Genomic DNA, 18,361 nt, shown 5'->3' with positions numbered 1-18,361 from the left:
TTGATAGATGTCCTAAAAGCAATAGGTTTTATTGTGTTTTTGGTGTGCATTGCATCCATATGAGACTAGGATTGGTTGTACGCATTCCTAGTAAAGTTGTTCAGTAGCAGAAGCTCTAGTCCTGTTTCTAAGATTAATGGTTGCCTCTGGCCCTGAACTGCTAAGGCTAACAGAGACACCCTGGCCAGCAGCACAGCATTTATAAATCAAGCTAAATGGATCAATATTTCCAGGACTGTGGAGGTAAAGTATAGCAACTACTGCTTTAGGAAAGCCTATTATGAATTGGGGATGAGTCACAGCTGGTGGAAATTCGAGGTTATTCTTTGACCCCTGTGTTCCATACAATAAGACGCTCAATATAATTTTAATCTTTATTACAGTCTTTCGCTAAGATTTAAAATCTTAAGCCCGCACTAATCCTGTCTTATAACTGTAATTCTCAATTTAATGGGCGGACGCTAATGTAATCACATAAAAAGTTCATTTATAGCTCTGGTTTTAATACCGTCTGAGGAAAATTGTGTGAGGGATTTGTGGATGTAACAAAATGTCCCATTAATTACCTCATGTTGATATCACACAAGTACTTACTGAATTATTTACTATCTACGGTGAAATCTCGGCACATCCCAAAGCCAGGGGGCGCTCTCGTGCAGAAACTCCATTTGTGCCACAGAAGTAGTAGCATTACAAACGCTATTCCAGGAAATGTCTGTCTATATTTATAGACGGTTTCATCTGACGCACGTGATACACGTCTAGATACGAACTTTACTTCCCGTTTCGTTTTTTTAAATGGTCTGACTAGTTGCTAAACGGATCTCTCGAACAAATGCCTCGTCGAAAATAACACATGTTTTGGTGTCCTATGTAATCTATGTGTTGTTTTTTTCCTTGTTATATAAATAAACTACGTTTAAAGTACTTTTTTGTTTTTTGTTATTTATTATTAGCGGAGTTTACCGGAAGTTTACTTGCGGACGGCGACAGCCGCTTGTTTATGTTGTTACTGCTGAAACCGTCTATATCGCTGTTCTTCAAATTGTTTCAGGTAATTTCATGAAAATAAAAATATTTTAAATGATTTTGTTTAACGAGTGTTGCATTTTTAAATGCACGTTATAAACGACTCTGACTCATAATGATTTTACATTGATAAGGACTTCCTACTGACCAAATGCCGTAGTACACCCATAAGCTGTGCATGAAACACAGAATCACAGCCTTGCGATTCAGAATCGATTTTTTAGACCGGCATTTTTAATGGGACACACGATTAATCGTTACAGCCCTAATAATCGCCACCTCCATCAAAAATAAGATCTTGGCACTTATTATATGTTCATCAAATACTTTCGCTTCAAATCCGTTTAACTCCAGCCTCAACCCATTCAATAAATATGGATTGTTGGCAGAATCCGTAAACGGGACAAAAAAATTTTCAGCAAAGAACAATTGGATGAATGACGTAAAAAGCTGTAAGTGTTTTCGTACCCGGTTACTGAATCGTTTTTTGAACCTTTACCTTTATTCAGAAAAGTGAAGAGTAAAGATCTTTGCACATTGGGTCCAAAATACTCGTCTGAATTTTTCGCCCATTAAAAAATAAATACTACCTCATGTTGCATCATAAAGTTTGCACACTGCCTTCGAAACGTTCGACCATCATAAAAAAGTTCATATTAGATTCGATTTTCTGTTTTTCGCATCCGTAGCAAGCATTTCGAGAGATGTTTTGACACCAGCCACCGTACAAGTAAACGCGAAAAACAAGAATAGCGTCTGACAAGTTGATCCACATCATCTCGCAGCACAAAGTATGATAAACAAAATGAGGAATACAAAGAGACAAAAATCTAAAGACAGATAGAAAGTGTGGTGATTGTCAGGTATGGTAGCCCATACAGGGAGGAACTGAGAAAGCTGCCATGCTCAAGTTAGCTAAACCATAGCTTGTTGCTATTTATCTATTAGCAGTGAACTGTGGCAACATTACAAAAACTTTATTTTGTATCGTGTCACGTTTTTTTCCGCAACAGATGAATTTATAAACATTGGATACAGTGTGCAAGGTTTGCGTGCATGACGAATTTGTAGGATACAAATATGAAAAAACATAAGACAATTACAGAATATAATGTGCAAAGATCTTAACTGGATACTTTTTGTAAAAAAAGAGAGTTTTTTTTGCATGTACTTAGAGGGTTTTGCAGCAAAATTGTTTAAATACCAATAAAATGACAAAAGTGAAATTTGTGAAAATAAAACATTTCAATTACATACTAATAACCTTTTCTTTGCCAATAAAGTGAAATAAGTAACCCTTAACATATGGTCTGATAAAAAATTGTAATTTACAAGAAAACATGTTAGATGCAATTAAAGGGGTTTGCATCTGAACTCTTCCAATTATGGCATTATTTTCTCACACTGTCTTTCCAAACCCATATACTGTTGTTTTTTGACTAAATTTCAGTCCTTGATCACATCATAGTTCATCTCCATCAAAGCTTGCATGTACAGTAGTCAACATGTCCATATTGATTCAAAACATTATTGATGCCAAAAGCACATTTGAACTTGCACAAGACTTAGTCACTGAATAAGAAAACTGTCTTCAAAATTCCACCGTTCAAAGGCGTGAGCTGCCCACAATGAGCTGACAGGCAAAATGCACCTCAAAGTTTTCTGCTTGGCCAAACAATAGTGTCCAACAGCAAAATTATTTTAGCTGTTTACAAAGCCTAGAACTGAGCCACAGACAGGTGTGGTGTCTCTAGACAGACATTTTAAAGATATATCCACCAGATTTTCATTTATGCATTTGACAGACGCTTTTATCCAAAGCGACTTACAGTACATTACAAGGTATACATTTTATCAACGTGTGTTCCCTAGGTTCGAACCCATGACCTTTCACTGCTAACGCAATGCTCAACAACTGAGCTATACAGGAGCATTGACGACGGTCCGTTGAATTAGTCGAAAATAATGCAGACCCAAGGTGGTAATGCGGCATGATGAGAAGCGGAGTGTGCATTATTTTCAAATATTTAATGGACCAGAGTCAATTTTTTTGCTTATACCACGTTTAGCACAGACATTGCTCTGGTGGTTATTTTAAGACATTTGACAGGTGAGGTGTGCGATTATCAAAAAGAATGCATACCCACAGAACATTTCTTAACCAATCAAAATAAAGCATTACATAAAATAAAGCATAACAGCCCCATGGGATAAGGGGTTTTATTCATCCAAAAGTGCAAAAGTAAGCCATGGCAAGATCCATAAACAAGTAACAAGACACACCTGGAAAGAGTTAGGGGGTGTGAGGGACCTGAGCAGTCAGGAAAGAAGAACACCAAGTCTTTTGGCAAAAAAAAGGGTCTTTATTTGAACCCAACTTTATTTGAAGTCAACCAAAGCAACATACAAAATCCAAAACTTATTGCAACAAAGAAATAAGGACAAACAAAAAGAAAACTAACCAGCTAAAACCAGACCAGCCAAATGAACAAAGCAAACGACTTATAAAGGAAAAGATGGGCCCATTATAATACAAAAGGGGGAACAAATATGCATTACACTTAACATAACATTAAACAAAATCAAAATATAATCAAACAAATACATTTTTTTGACACTGAAAAACTGTTTTAATAATTAAATCATGATAAACATGAGTATACAAGGGTGTGGTCTACATTACCGCTAGTGTGTGGCCGCTTCTTGGGCCGTCACAGGGGGTAAAACATGACAGGACTACAAGGATCATGACTAGAAACTACAAATGAAATGCCATGACATGAAATAAAAATACATGATACAAAATAAGACATATAACTCAAATAGCAAGACACAATACAAAAACCCTGACAGTATCTTTAATTTATTCCCCGCCAGCCTTTTTTTTAAAGTTGGCTTCCAGCATTTTTTGTGATTTTCACAAAAGTTTCACAAAATGCCTTTCAGGAAAATTTTCTTCTAAAAATGTTCAAACATACAAATATAATGTACAAATGAAAAAACAGACCCCCTTGCTTTCAAACAAACAAACAAAATGGGGAAAAAAATGTTTCATCCTATCTTTATTTTTTCTCTGCTTATAAACTCTTATAATACTTTTCTTCAAAAATACAAAATTTTGAGCAAAAACCTGAAGTAATTGCATTTCTTTTAAAGGAATTTGGGTAGAGATCAGATTCAGAACGATTATCAAAACATACACGGAGTGTAAAATTAATAAATAATTTTTTGCTTAATTTTTTTTAATAAATTGGGTAAGAGTGGCATCTAGTAGATAATCGCAGTATTAAAGATTACCATAAAAGTTCGTCAGGAACACATTTTTTCATGCAAATGTTTTCTTTTAACTAGAGATCGACCGATATATCTGTTTTCCGATATTTTCCCCGATATTTGAGCATTTTCCGATGATCGGATATCTGTTTTGTAATATCGGATTGACCGATAAACAAGAGAATTGAGAATTGCGCGCTGGACGCATCGGAGGAGAGGAGCTCACAGCAGCAGCAGCGTGCACAGCAAATATGACGGCGGAGTGACGCGACTTTATTAAAAGGACTTTGAGTATACTTACTTTGCATATGAGGCATTTATAACACAGCTTATTTATGCATTAATGTATGTTATGTTAAATAAGTTGATATTAAAAGCAATGTATGCAGCTTGTCCAAGAATAGAAACGAACTCACAGAGTCACGCTGATCCATAAAATCCGGTCCCAATAACGACGTAGCTTTGCATGAATAAAACAGCCATGAATTAATGCTTTGTGGAATAAAAATGCTAAATTAAATTCGTTTTTCTGTTATTTATGCTTATCATTAGCATCGTAAAATCACGTTCATATTGCTGATCACTTACCGGAGGCTAAAGCACATCTACCACTTTTAACAAGATTTACCCTATTAACATTTACCAGATAAACATTATTTTGCTAAAATATCTAAATAAATGTCTGTGGATATTAATTAATTATTTATTACCTCCCCAAGCGGTCACAGTTTAATACAGTTAATGCGCGAGTAAATGCATAGATAAACAGCGCTGTCTACAGCCATTTCATAAGCTATAACAACTAAATATTAATTATTCTGACATCAAATAACATTACCAGTTAAGAAATTTGATGATATATAAGCCGTTTTGTTTGTTACTTTCCTGAATGTAGTATTCCAGTCAGTGATATTATTTGTAAAATCTCTTTGCTAACTACTGGTTGGATTGCTGTAGGCTACAGGTTGCTGGTCAAAACAACGATATTATATCCCAAAAAAGGCACTTAATCCACCTGTTTTACTCTATAAACTATGTATAACAAGCAGCCAACTCCGCTATACTTTTCTCTCTCTCCCGCTCTGTTACCTGAAAACTGCAGCGGGAACTTTGGATCAGTCCATTTCTGACGAAATGATAGGGGTGTTTGGAATAGTCCATGTATTGGGAATATAGTTTCTACATTATTCATTAAATTAATATTATTCTTCACTCTTTCAGACCCCTCTATTTATTACTTTGTATGCAAAGAGGGAGTGATTGTCATGATGATTATTATTATAAGGGTTTGTTCAGTTCAGTAGTGTAGTAATTATTATGTCAAAAACAGAAGTATAACAATAAATAAAAATCGGTTCAGCATATCGGTTATCGGGCACATAAGCATCCAAATATTTGTTATCGGCAATGGTTTGAAAAAATGAGTATCGGTCGATCTCTACTTTTAACTGACGAGATAACTTGTCAATGGCAGGGAATGAGTTAAACTCCCTGTAAAGTCAGATATTAAATGTGTTCTGAGTTTGTCACACCACAGAAAAAAATGTGTTATTAGCCACCCAACCAAATTTGAATGCTGGAAAAAATGGCAAGTAAATAAAATAAGTTATCAAAATCTTGAAAAAATAAGCAGCATTTCTGCTCTCAAGAGGTGTCTGCTGTTGGCTGTAAAACCACGCCCATACGCGGGAAAACTGACATCTCTCTCAACTTTCAAATACAGCTACAACCTGAATGGATGCTCGCGATTGTGTTGGGGCGGGCCCATGCGCGGTGTCTCAAGTGCGTCATTGAGCCACTGTTTTAACCCTGCTCAAATAATCCTTAACACAGAAATGGTGAAAAACTTTTTAACAATCTAACTCTGCAAATGAGTACATAGTTTAGTCTTTTTGAAATGACATTTCTAACATTTATGTGTTTAAAATTTTTTTAATATTGACTTTACAGAGGCTTTAATATTCTCCTCTCTTCCTAAGAAATCGACAAGGCAGCCATCCATCTGCTACAACATCAGAACTGTGACCGAGCTGATATCTCTTTATGTAGTTCATTGGTTCAAGTCAGAACAACTCTGAAGTTGGACCGTGTGCTTTCTCGAAGAAACTTGTGAAAATAATGACCTATTTTGTATGTCCCAGATTTGCCGAATCCTTTCCCTCCATTGTGCATCTGTAAAGCAGGTGATGGTGATTTATGAGCGAGAGTAAAGGATGTGCCTGAGATTTGATAATTTCCCCGTACCCTTCAGCATCGCGCTCACCCGGGAGATAAGAGACTGGAAATATTGGCTGAAAGTATTAAAGCCTCATGTGTGTGCTCTGATTATTTTGTCACTTTCTGTAACTGAATTGCTATTTGTCATGCTGAAGTCGACAATAATGTGAGCCTTGACTGTGTTCTCTGTGAGCCGCCTCACTTTTTCTTGAAAGCGCTGTGAACATGTTGTAGAAATAGTCTCATAAAAAAACACATACGGTAGATGTTTTCGGTTTACAAGGGTAACATTTGCACATACTTCCTCGAATATGATGCCGAGATGTTATGGGTGGTTGCCAGGGTTGCTGTTTAGGTGCCTGCAATGATAGTGTGCTCCTATGTGGTTGCTAAGGAGTTGTAGGTGGTTGCTAGGGTATTAAAAGAGCACAATCTCAAATCTATGATATTCAGTTTTATCGGTTTCTCCTTTTGTGTAAGTATGGTCAATATCTCACCTGAGACATTTCAGCATTTTATTCAAGTGTTTTAACAATGTAGTTGTAGCCTGATATGAAAAATGTAAAACAAAAGTAAAATTTTGGTATATTTGAGTAATTCATCCATTTTCTTTTGCAGAAGCCTTATGCCACGGACTCTGGATAGCCAGATCACCATAGAGAAAACCCCAAGTTACTTTGTGACCCGGGAGACACCGCGGCGCATTTCAAACATGTCCCGCGAAACAAAGCTGATCGTAGTGGTACGAAACCCTGTAACCCGAGCCATCTCCGACTACACACAGACCTTGTCCAAGAAGCCCGACATCCCATCCTTTGAGGATCTAGCTTTCAAGAACAGGAGCGAAGGGATCGTGGACACCTCCTGGAATGCCATCCGCATAGGGATGTATATCCTACACCTGGAGAACTGGCTGCAGTATTTTCGCCTCTCCCAGATCCATTTCGTCAGCGGAGAGCGGCTCATCACCGATCCGGCCGGAGAGCTGGGCCGCGTGCAGGACTTTTTGGGACTCAAACGCATCATCACGGACAAGCACTTCTACTTCAACCGAACGAAAGGCTTTCCGTGCCTGAAGAAGCCGGAGAGCAGCAGCCAGCCCCGATGCTTGGGCAAGTCTAAGGGCAGAACTCACGTACAGATTGACCAGGAAGTCATTGAGCAGCTTAGAGAATTTTATAGGCCATTCAATGTAAAATTTTATGAAATGGTGGGTCATGACTTCCGATGGGATTGAGGGAAAAGAACCTTGGTGAAAGCAGGCTCCACTTTCTGCTCTCGAGCGAGTCAGCAAATTAAATGAGTTTGTCTATTGTGAGCGGGACAAAGGAAGAAACAGAAAACCTCAAACTAATTAAGCCCCGATGCTCTTAAAGTATTAAAAAGTCTCACAAGCTTATGAAATGATCAAATATGCTCAAATAGAAAAGTTGTATGTAATGTATGAGACTTTGCCTACCACACGAAATGCTTTAATACATTTAGAAGTCGCGCAAGGTCATTAAATCAACCAAGGATCTCACGAAGTGTTTGGTATGCGCAACGTTCCTTTCATTCATTGTCCTCCTGTTTCTATTTTAAACACTCATCCAAGTCAATCATCTTGATATGAAACTGAAACCCGTAAAGCATACAAAAGCTGCTGAGGTGTGTCATTGCTTTTATCTCATAAAATGTAACACAGGAAAACAAATTAAACAAAACCTGAACCACACTGACTTTCAGCAGTACAGGAGGTTTATTCGGGTGCTTGTGCATGCAACTGCCTCTGTGATATATTTCTTTGCTGACATTGAATCAAAGGATATATAAAGCGATGGTGGTGGCTCGACCATCTGTTCTTATAGGGTCGTGGGCAGCAGATATAATTAAATGCCATTAATCATATTATCATATAAGGTTAGGATAGCATAATAAATAGGCTGTTCCACTTTAAAGTATACAGAGAAAATGCTTTTTAATATCTTTTGATGCTGACGTGCATTCAATTGAGCAGTGTTTTGGTGCAAACTCTGTCACTTTGTTAGAAAACCAAACTGGGCAGAAATCAAATACAGTCTTAAAAATAAAGGTGGGGGGAAAAGGTTCACAGAAGCCTGGTTTCCATTTTCTGTCGAGTAAAACTATTGTAAAATGAATTTTTCTTTAATAACCAATCTTATGCACACTGTAAAAAATTTGCTGTAATTTTGCAGCTGGTGGCCAGTAACTTACTGTAGAAGATAAAGTCTGAAAATGTTTTATGTTCATTTAACTTTGAACAAAATGTTGCCAGTAAATAACATAAATGTAAAATCTACAGTAAGTTACTGGCAGCTAAGTAATACTGTAATTTCTACAGAATTTTTTTACAGTGCAACTAAAGTCCGGGATACACTGCACGGTTTTTGCACTTTGACACACGTTAGCGCAACTTTACCAGCATGCGCTAGTGGTAAACAAATACTGGTACGCAGCTCGTAGCACCAAGCATACAGTGTGTTGATCATGCTGAAATTCTGACACTGTCAGAAAATTTTGGAGGCAATCTTTGGACGCAAGACCTGGAAAGCGACCGTCTTTAAACCTCTCTCACTGTATGACATAGGACATTTCACGGCGGTAATCTTTCGCCTAGGACATCCAAAAATCGTGCAGTGTATTCAGGGCTTTAAAAATAATATATTCCTCTGGCGATAAGGAGGATGCTGGTAGGTTTATGTGCACTAGCCATTACTTTTTTTTTTTAAAAGCTCGCAATTATGTTTAAAATCGACAAAAATGTACAAAAAATATTATATAGTAACTTTTTCTCACTTTCAATTACTTTATTTTTTTAACCAGAATCAGCTCTGATCATCAAGATCATCAACTACCAAACATAAATTCGTTTTCAGAATTTAAACCTTTTAATGCCACTTTGCATTTGTTTACATGATGTCACTGTTGATTTAATGGAAAAAAAAATATTTTCCATATACTAAACGTGAAGCAGATTTTTTATTCAGTCCCTTCAGAAAAATGTGATTATGCGATCGCATGATTCCACGCAAAAATTGCAGATTTCTGTGCGCAAAATATGCAGGGTTTGCATGGTTTCATATTCCCTGCATTTTCGTAGCAAAAATCACATATACAGTATCTTAGCAGAAAGTTGAAAAATGTTGCATTTACTTCACACAAGCGCAGCCATGTCCCCTGTTGCTATGGGAACGTTATGAAGTGACGTGATTATGTGACGTAAACATCACTGAAAAGCTGCAAACAGTTTTTGCAAGTTCCCGCAGTTTTGCAAGTTCCCGCAATTTTTGCAAGTTACCACAATTTTTGCAAGTTCCCGCAATTTCATCACATAAAATTGCATGAATATCCCGCATATTCCATCGCATTTTTTAAGAAAACATGTTGCAAGATCAAGGATTTTTGCCCTCAACAATCACAAAAAAACTTCTGGAAGGACTTTTTACTTTTTATTATTACAGTCTTACATATGTTAATAATTAATAACAACATTAATTTTGGTGCATTATTATTTTTGAGCAGTGACAGGTTTTCAAAAAAAATCTGACTTAGGTTTAAAATGGACAAAAATGCCCATGCCCTAAAATGGTCATAAAAATATAATACATAACCTAACTTTAATAATACATAACTTTTAATGACTTAATTTTTTAACCAAAATCAGTTCTGATCATAACTACCAAACATTCATTCATTTTCAGAATTTTAACCCTTTTAATGCCACTTTGCATTTGTTGCCACTGTTGATTCTATGAAAAAAAATATATTTCAATTATTTTCCATATACTAAATGTGAAGCTGATTTTTTATTTAGTCCCTCCAGAAAAACGCGATTATGCATGATTCAACGCATAATCAGTCAAAGTGCGGGGGCAGCATTTTTTTCAATTACGCCGCACTTTCGCAGCATAAATTGCAGATTTCCGTTCGCAAAATATGCGGGGCTTGCATGATTTCATAATCCCCGCATTTTTGTAGCAAAAGTTAAATATCTTAGCAGAAAGTTGAAAAATGTTACATTTACTTCACACAAGCACAGCCATGTCCCCTGTTGCTATGGGAACGTTATGAAGTGATGTGATTATCTGACGTGAACATCACTGATAAGCTGCAAAAACTGTTTTCAGTTCCCACAGTTTTTGCAAGTTACTGCAATTTCATCACATAAAATTGCTTGAATATCCTGCATATTCCATCACATTTTTTAAGAAAACGTGCCGCAGCATCAAGAATTTGCCCGCAATAATACAAAAACAAATATTTTTTTCTGGAAGAACGGTTTATTATTACAGTCTTACATATGTTAATAATTAATAACAACATTAATTTTGGTGCATTATTATTTTTGAGCAATGACAGGTTTTCAAAAAAAATCAGACTTGGGTTTAAAATGGACAAAAATGCTCATGCCCTCAAATGGTCATAAAAATGTATATTCATATAAAAAAAAAAAAAACAAAGTACTGAGGGGCTTCAGAACTATATCAAAATCAAGCTTCTAATACTAAGAAGCGTTCATGTATGAAGTGTTTCTGGGAGTTTCTATTGTTTCTATTGCAGATTTGCAATTTATTATTTTATCAAATTGCCTGAAAAACCAGCGCATATGACTGTAAAAACATTTTTTGGGATGCAGAGTTTAAAGATCTTTGAGAATTATAGGGAATCTAATAAAAGAGAATTAAGCTGTATTTAATCTTTCCACACTTTTATTTAAGCTATCTGACGACAGGATGTGAAATGCATGGGTGTGGTATCTGTCGAGTTTTGTCCAAAATCAGGTTCAACTTTATAAAAATACAGGTAAAGGGAACTGCTTATCCTTTTCATGACATCATCTACATATAGAAGTCCTAAATATATAATAAAATGAAGTCTGATTAATTTTAAAAGGTAAAAGAAAGGCTGAAAAATAGTCATGTAAAACTAAATTGAATTTGCAACTCTTTTAAAGCAATATTGTCTCCACACTCCTCTTTCAAAACTAGTTACATCTACAGTCCCTATGTTCAAATCAATAAATGAGAAAACACACAGGGTTTGCTCATCTAATGGCAGTGTTTTCATTGTGCATCACCAATGTCTTTTATTGTAAATGCAGTATTTGCAGCATTTCCGACTGAAGGAGAGCTTGAGTCCATTTGTCAGAATGATGAATCAAGCATTAGTCCTTTAAAAACACATCAATGTGCTGTGAAAAGGTCTTCCATTGATTCGCTATGATCACGAGGGAAGAAACAATGCAATTACTGGTACAGGCCAGTTTAACCTTCAAAGTAAATACCGAGAAATAAACAGACAGTGCTGGAAATGTCATGAACTTTGGAGCTTTTCCTAAGCAGCTTGTTCTTCAGCCTTAATAAGTATTGTCAACAGAATCATGTATGCCTTGTCATGTTTTCAGTGACTGTCAGACACATTTGGGGAGTTTGCTTTTTTGTGCAAATATAATGGACAAAATATGAGGCTGCACTGTATCTAGCATTCAAAGTGGCCAAAGTTTGGCACATGCAATGCATAATACAGAACACAAATCAAATAAGCACATTTTTGACGGTAATCGTGTTAACATCAGATTCTTGCTTCCACTGCAGCACACAAGATGCTCTTTATAACATCAGATCATGCTGTGATAACACGGATCATTAGGTTTTGAGGCGTCTGTGCCAGCTGTTAATAAAGCAAAGGGGAGAGATACCAAAAACACTAAATGAAGAGTGTGGTTACAAAACGCAATAAAAGCCTTTTTTTTTTTAAATGAGTTGTCACCAAAATCAGTATTGTATCTGGTAAGTTTTAAAAGGTAAATTCTTAATTTTACACAAAATCTGATATCCGTTGTGTTATTCTGTCATCTTTTCTCCCTTTTTCCTAAAACGCAATAAATGCCACTCCTCCTTCTCAGGAGAATGCAATAAATCTGCTCAACATATCACAGCGCACCATTCCACGCATTGTAAACAATAATGTCGGTGCTTTGAATAAACACAGAATCCCAGTTTTCCTCATCTACTTTGTACTTCATGTTTAACAAACAAACAAAAACAAAATAATACTTTGATGGCATTGATAAACCTGTGGTGGTTTTCTGTGGCGGGGAAGAAACGTAAGCCATCAACATCTAATAATTTACGTGAGAGGCGACAGAAAAATGCCGGCTGTTGCTTGTTCTCACACGACAGCATCAAGCTTCTGTCATGCTAACACAATGACACCAGGGGATCTTATGAAAAACTTTACATTATTTTACTCGAAATCAAGCAAAACCAAAACATTTTACAGCTGATCGCGATCAAAAAAGTTCAGCAACGACATCCCAAGTACAGCAGCAATGACAGTGTTCATAATATGACAAAGTAAGTGTTTTGATTAATGACATTAATGTTTATTTATTTTTATTAGTGTATACCACTAGTCAACTAAATGAATATAACATGGCAAAGATTAATGCATATTTGAAGAGTTTCGTTGCAAAACGAGATAAATCCATTTTTTAACATTTTTGTCAAAACATGTTTATTATCATGTTATCATGTTATTATTTTGTTTTATGGTGCTACTTAGCTGTATTTTTTAAGTTATGAAGGTTTAAATCAAAACAAACCAACTGCAGTTGAATTGATATTAATGCGCAACCAAAAAACGAGATTTCTGAACAATTAAAAAAACGGAGTTATCTCGTTTTGCAACGAAACTCTTAATTTATATATTGATTCAATAGATTTATAGCATTTAGAAAAAAAAGTAATATATTTATTGCATTTTGCGGAAAAAATAATCAGTTTTGATAATAAATCTTTGAAAATCAAATCATGGATTTGAATTTTTTAATGCTATTATAACCTAAAGATTCTTTGTGAAAGTTTGTAACAGAAAATAGCTGTTTTTATCACTTTCTTGGTATAGAAAACACATTTTTTAATTTGTCAAAATGGATTTATTGCGTTTCGGAACCAAACTCTTTAAATTATGAAAATACCGGAATTATGAAAATCATAATTTTTTTAATGAAATTATGAAAGTAATAAAACATTTCTTAAATTATTTAATTTGTAATACATAATTTGTAGTAAATATATGAAGAGTTTGGTCCCAAAACGCAATAAATCCATTTTGACAAATTTCGGTAAAAACGTGTTTTCTATACCAAGAAAGTGTCAAGATGAAAACCACTATTTTCTGTTACAAACTTTCACAAAGAATCTTTAGGTTATACAAACATAAAAAATTCAAATCCATAACTTGATTGTCAAAGATTTATTATAAAAACGGATTATTTTTTCCACAAAATGCAATAAATACATGACAAGTTTTTTTCAAAATGCTATAAATCTATTCAATCAAGTATAAATGTGCATTCATCTTTGCCATGATATATTCATTGAGTTGAACAGTTGTACACACTGATTAAAAAATAAACATTAACGTCATTAATCAAAACACTTACTTTGTCATATTAATGACACTGTCATTGCTGCGTTATACTTGACGCCATCGCTTAACATTTTTCAAAGCGATCCGCTGTAAAATGTTTTGGTCCTGCTCGATTTTCGTTGACTTTGAGTAAAATAATTGAAAGTTTTTCATAAGGTCCTCTGGGGTCAATGTGCTAGAATCACAAACTTCACAGATGCTGTCGGAAAAACAAGCACCCGTCTCCTGAGTGTCTCTCGCGTAAGTTATTGGATGTTGATGACTTACAATCTTTCCATCACAGAAAACAACCACAGGTTTATCAATGCCATTAAAGTATTATTTTGCTTTTGTTTGTTTGTTAAACACGAAGTACAAAGTAGACGAGGAAAACTAGGACTCCGTGTACTCAACGCGCCACCATTGTTTGTTTACATTGCGTGGAATGGTGGGCTGTAATATGTGGAGTGGATTTATTGCGTTCTGTAGAAAAGGAGGAGTGGCGTTTATTGCGTTATGGGAAAAAAGGGAGAAAAAAATGATAGAATAACACGGCGGATATTGGATTTTGCGTAAAATTAAGAATTTACTTTTAAATACTGACCTGATATAATACTGATTTTGGCAGTAACTCTTTTTAAAAAAAAAAAGGCGTTTATCACGTTTTGCAACCAAACTCTTCATATATAATCAGTGTTGTGTGTAACTAGTTACTAAGTAATTAGTTACTGTAATTTAATTACTTTTCTTTTGAAAAAGTAAAGTAAGGGATTACTCTTATTTTTCTTGTAATCTAATTACAGCTACTTCTGATGTAACTAAATACTGTGTATGGACTCTAAAACAATTATACAATAGTGGATTTAACATGGTTTAAGTTTACAATTCTCACTATTAACTGGTTGATTATTAGCATTAATATTAATGAGATGCTGGCTGTTTATTAATACTTAATACTTAGCACATATTAATGCCTGATTCTGCAAAACCTTATTCTACGTCCTTAACCCTCCCCATTTCTACCAATACTTAAAATTAACAACTTCTTTAGTATTAATAAGCAGTAGTTGGAGTATATTGAGGCAAAAGTAGTTAATAGTTAGTTAATAGAGAGAATTGGACCCTAAAGTGGAAACAGAATAATTGATGTACTTTTATATATTATTTCTTCGAGCAATTTCAAGCCTACCCTTGTATGATATACTAAATAGGATTTAGAAAGTAATTAATAAGTAATTAAATACTTTTTGAAGAGAGTAATTTGTGAAGTAATCTAATTACATGATTGAAGATGTAATTAGTAACTAACCCAACACTGTATATAAATATATAAATTTGAATAGTTTTAGACCCCACTGTATATAAACACCTGAATGTTATCAGAATAGCCATTGATAAACTTGCTGTTATTGATTAAACAATTATGTAAAGCTGCAATTCTATAACTTTCTGATAAAAAATGAACAAAAATCTGTTATTTCGCGAAAATACATTAAGTGTCCAAAGCGTGAATCTACCTTACAATAATGATTTATTATTTAGCTGATGGGTGGGATTTCACTGGATTTTTTTTCAATATGCATAAATATAATAGGGGAAAGCGGGGCACAACCTAACGGCTTTGGCTCTGTCGTAAAGTTCAACATTATTATTCTTAAGCCTTACAAATAAGGTAACAACAAATAGTTTAATTCTGGGAACAAATCCTAGGGTTATAAATGGACTTGTAAAACTGTTTCTGGATAATAAAGTCACACACCTTCTATGTAGATATCAGAGATACCACATATTGTATCAATGCATTCTTTGGCCCCTTTAAAGTAAACCATTATCACAGGAAGTTTTATAACCACTAAGGAAATAGATGGCTGTAATCTCCCGAAACCTGGTATAACACAGCAGATGTTAAACATGCTATGCAAATATAGACAGGCACAGTAACGGTGAGAAAAGGTGAATTGCAACAATATGTTGCGCCATTACAAACTTCAGAAATAGATGTGTTAATGAGCAAAAGAAAGCATATTGCATCGCACTTGAGACGTCATTTGAGGTGCTGAAGAGCCATCATCCATCTGCTGAATTTCATTACAATTCAACTAAAAGAACGGTCACGAAAACAGCGATGCCGCTCTACAGTATGTACTCTCAACACAATGTATTGTACGTGTACATACATCAATATTAGCCTACTATTATGGACTATACAAAAGTTACTCAGGTGCAGATCCCATATCATTTATAGAGGAAAGAATTTTTCTCTGCTACACTACTTGCAAAATAAATTGAGTCTCTTAAGACAAAAGAATACCCAAAATCCCACAGATGCCAATGGATGGAAACCTGCTGAGCGCCATTCAAAAGCGAGGAAATCGAGGCGATGTGGGGATTTCTGTTTCTGTTAAAGTGAGATTTTGTGCATGGCACACAAAAAAAGTCAATCCTCTGTAAAACGAAGCTGTTTGTTATATGTGTCTACACAAAAAGCACCACAAGGTTTCTGGAGAGAGCCTTTCAATTAGCATTCTATCTTTATTTGATAAGGCCAAGCTCTTGTCACGACTGTCAAGTCAGAGACGATTTTATGTCCTGCAGCGGCTTCAGCATTTAGAGCTCAGACTGGCATGTAGAACGAAAGAGGCCATCAGAGGACTATGAGTGTCACAACACTGTCTCACCTAATGAACAGCATGCCAGAAATGTCTGTCTTCATGCTGTATTAGTCCATCCTTGTTAAAGACAAAAAAATGAGCTGAATGTGGTCACATTTATTTAAGCCACGGATGGTTGCCACTCGTTTAATAAGCATTTTTTCTGCACAAAGATTTCTGGGTTATTTTCATCCCATCGCTGGGTCAAAAAGGGACAAATCTAGCTGTTGGATTAAATTAACCCGAGAAATCTTTATATTTGACCCAACAATGGTTTAAAATAACCCAGTTTTTTATAATGTGAAAATTGCATGTCGACAACTATAGATAAAGGAAAGTACTTAACTCTTTCCCTGCCATTGACGAGTTATGTTGTCAATTAAGAAAAAAACATTTCCCTGCCAATGACGCTTTCCTGATAAGTTTTTACGGTAATCTGTGATTCCGGTATTCTCCACTAGATGGCTAGATTAGCCTACAGTCCTATACTTCGCGATTGAATGACGTCAAAGCAAGTGTGTTTGACTAAACTCCTCCCACAGGAATATGTCAGTCGCCAGCTAAGCTAATGGCAAGCTAAGTTGATATTGAATCAAAGCACACTAAACTAACTACACAATCAGAACTCGATACGTATTTCTGAATGAGGGACTTCATAGAACAAGAAAGACATCAGCCCATTTTTAGGACAGTGAAAACAGCGGTATACAGTTAAGTAAATTGTGTGAAAAATACTGTTTTTTTACACATGAAACATGAACACATGTTATATTCTGCACTGCAAACACAATCAAAACTTCAAAAACACAGAAAGAACTCCTTGTATGTTTTGATAATCGTTCTGAATCTGATATCTGACAAAATTCCTTTACAAAAATGCAATAATTTCAGCTTTTTGCTCAAAATGAGAAATTGAACAGGTGTTCCTAATAATCCTTTAGGTTAGTGTATTTGTATTTTTGTATATATATTTCTAGAATAATTTTTTGTGTAAATCGCAAAAATGCTGACGGGCAACTTTATTTTTAAACGCATGCGGGGATATGGTAAGGGGGATATCATTTCCATCACAAGCTTGAGGTATTTGGCCAATCACAAAAGCACTGGATAGCTGCCCAATCAGAGCAGACCATGCTTTTCAGAACAATGAGTTTTGTAAAAATTGGCATGTGCTTGGGAGCTGATATTCCAAATAAGGTAAGGTGCGTATCATTTTCGTCTCACGGGCTTGAGGTATTTGGTCAATCACAATGCACTTTTCAGAAAGATGAACTTCATAAAATTCAACGCGTTTCAAAGGAGCAACAGAAATGTACAGCATGTTGAAAATAATGTGTGTTTTGAACCACACATTGCATTACACCAGCGTCATAGGACCCCTTTAACCTTTAAAAATCTTTTTTTGTCAAACTAAATTTCATGAACTATTTAGTTTTGGTATTTTCCAGCTTAAATCATTATGTAAATATTATTACATTTTAATGTATGCATTTGCCAGACACTTTTATCCAAAGCAACTTATAGTGTGCATTATAAGGTATACATTTTTATATAAGCATGTGCGTTTCCTGGGTTTGAACCTATGAATTTTAGTACTGCTAACGTAATGCTCTACTGAACAAATTGTAAAAAATAGACCTTATTTAAAGGGACACTCCACTTTTTTTGAAAATATGCTAATTTTTCAGCTTCCCTTGAGTTAAACATTTTATTTTTACCGTTTTGGAATCCATTCAGCTGATCTCCGGGTCTGGCGCTAGCACTTTTAGCATAGCTTA

General features: G+C 35.3%; 1 protein-coding gene across 1 annotated transcript in view; it reads left to right on the top strand.

Moving 5' to 3' along the window:
- The window catches only part of hs3st2 (heparan sulfate (glucosamine) 3-O-sulfotransferase 2), a 34,706-nt gene extending 26,473 nt beyond the window's left edge, over window positions 1–8,233 (top strand). Inside the window, exon 2 of the mRNA XM_055189971.2 lies at window positions 7,138–8,233. Coding sequence (XP_055045946.1) covers window positions 7,138–7,756 — 619 coding nt within the window. The 3' untranslated portion in view covers window positions 7,757–8,233. The remainder of the gene's footprint in view (window positions 1–7,137) is intronic.
- Window positions 8,234–18,361: the final 10,128 nt, after the last annotated feature.

The sequence above is a fragment of the Misgurnus anguillicaudatus genome, chromosome 19, assembly GCF_027580225.2.
Source record: "Misgurnus anguillicaudatus chromosome 19, ASM2758022v2, whole genome shotgun sequence".
Taxonomy (NCBI): Eukaryota; Metazoa; Chordata; class Actinopteri; order Cypriniformes; family Cobitidae; genus Misgurnus; species Misgurnus anguillicaudatus.
The sequence above is the reverse complement of the archived record's forward strand: the minus strand, read 5'-3'. Positions and strand labels throughout refer to the sequence as shown.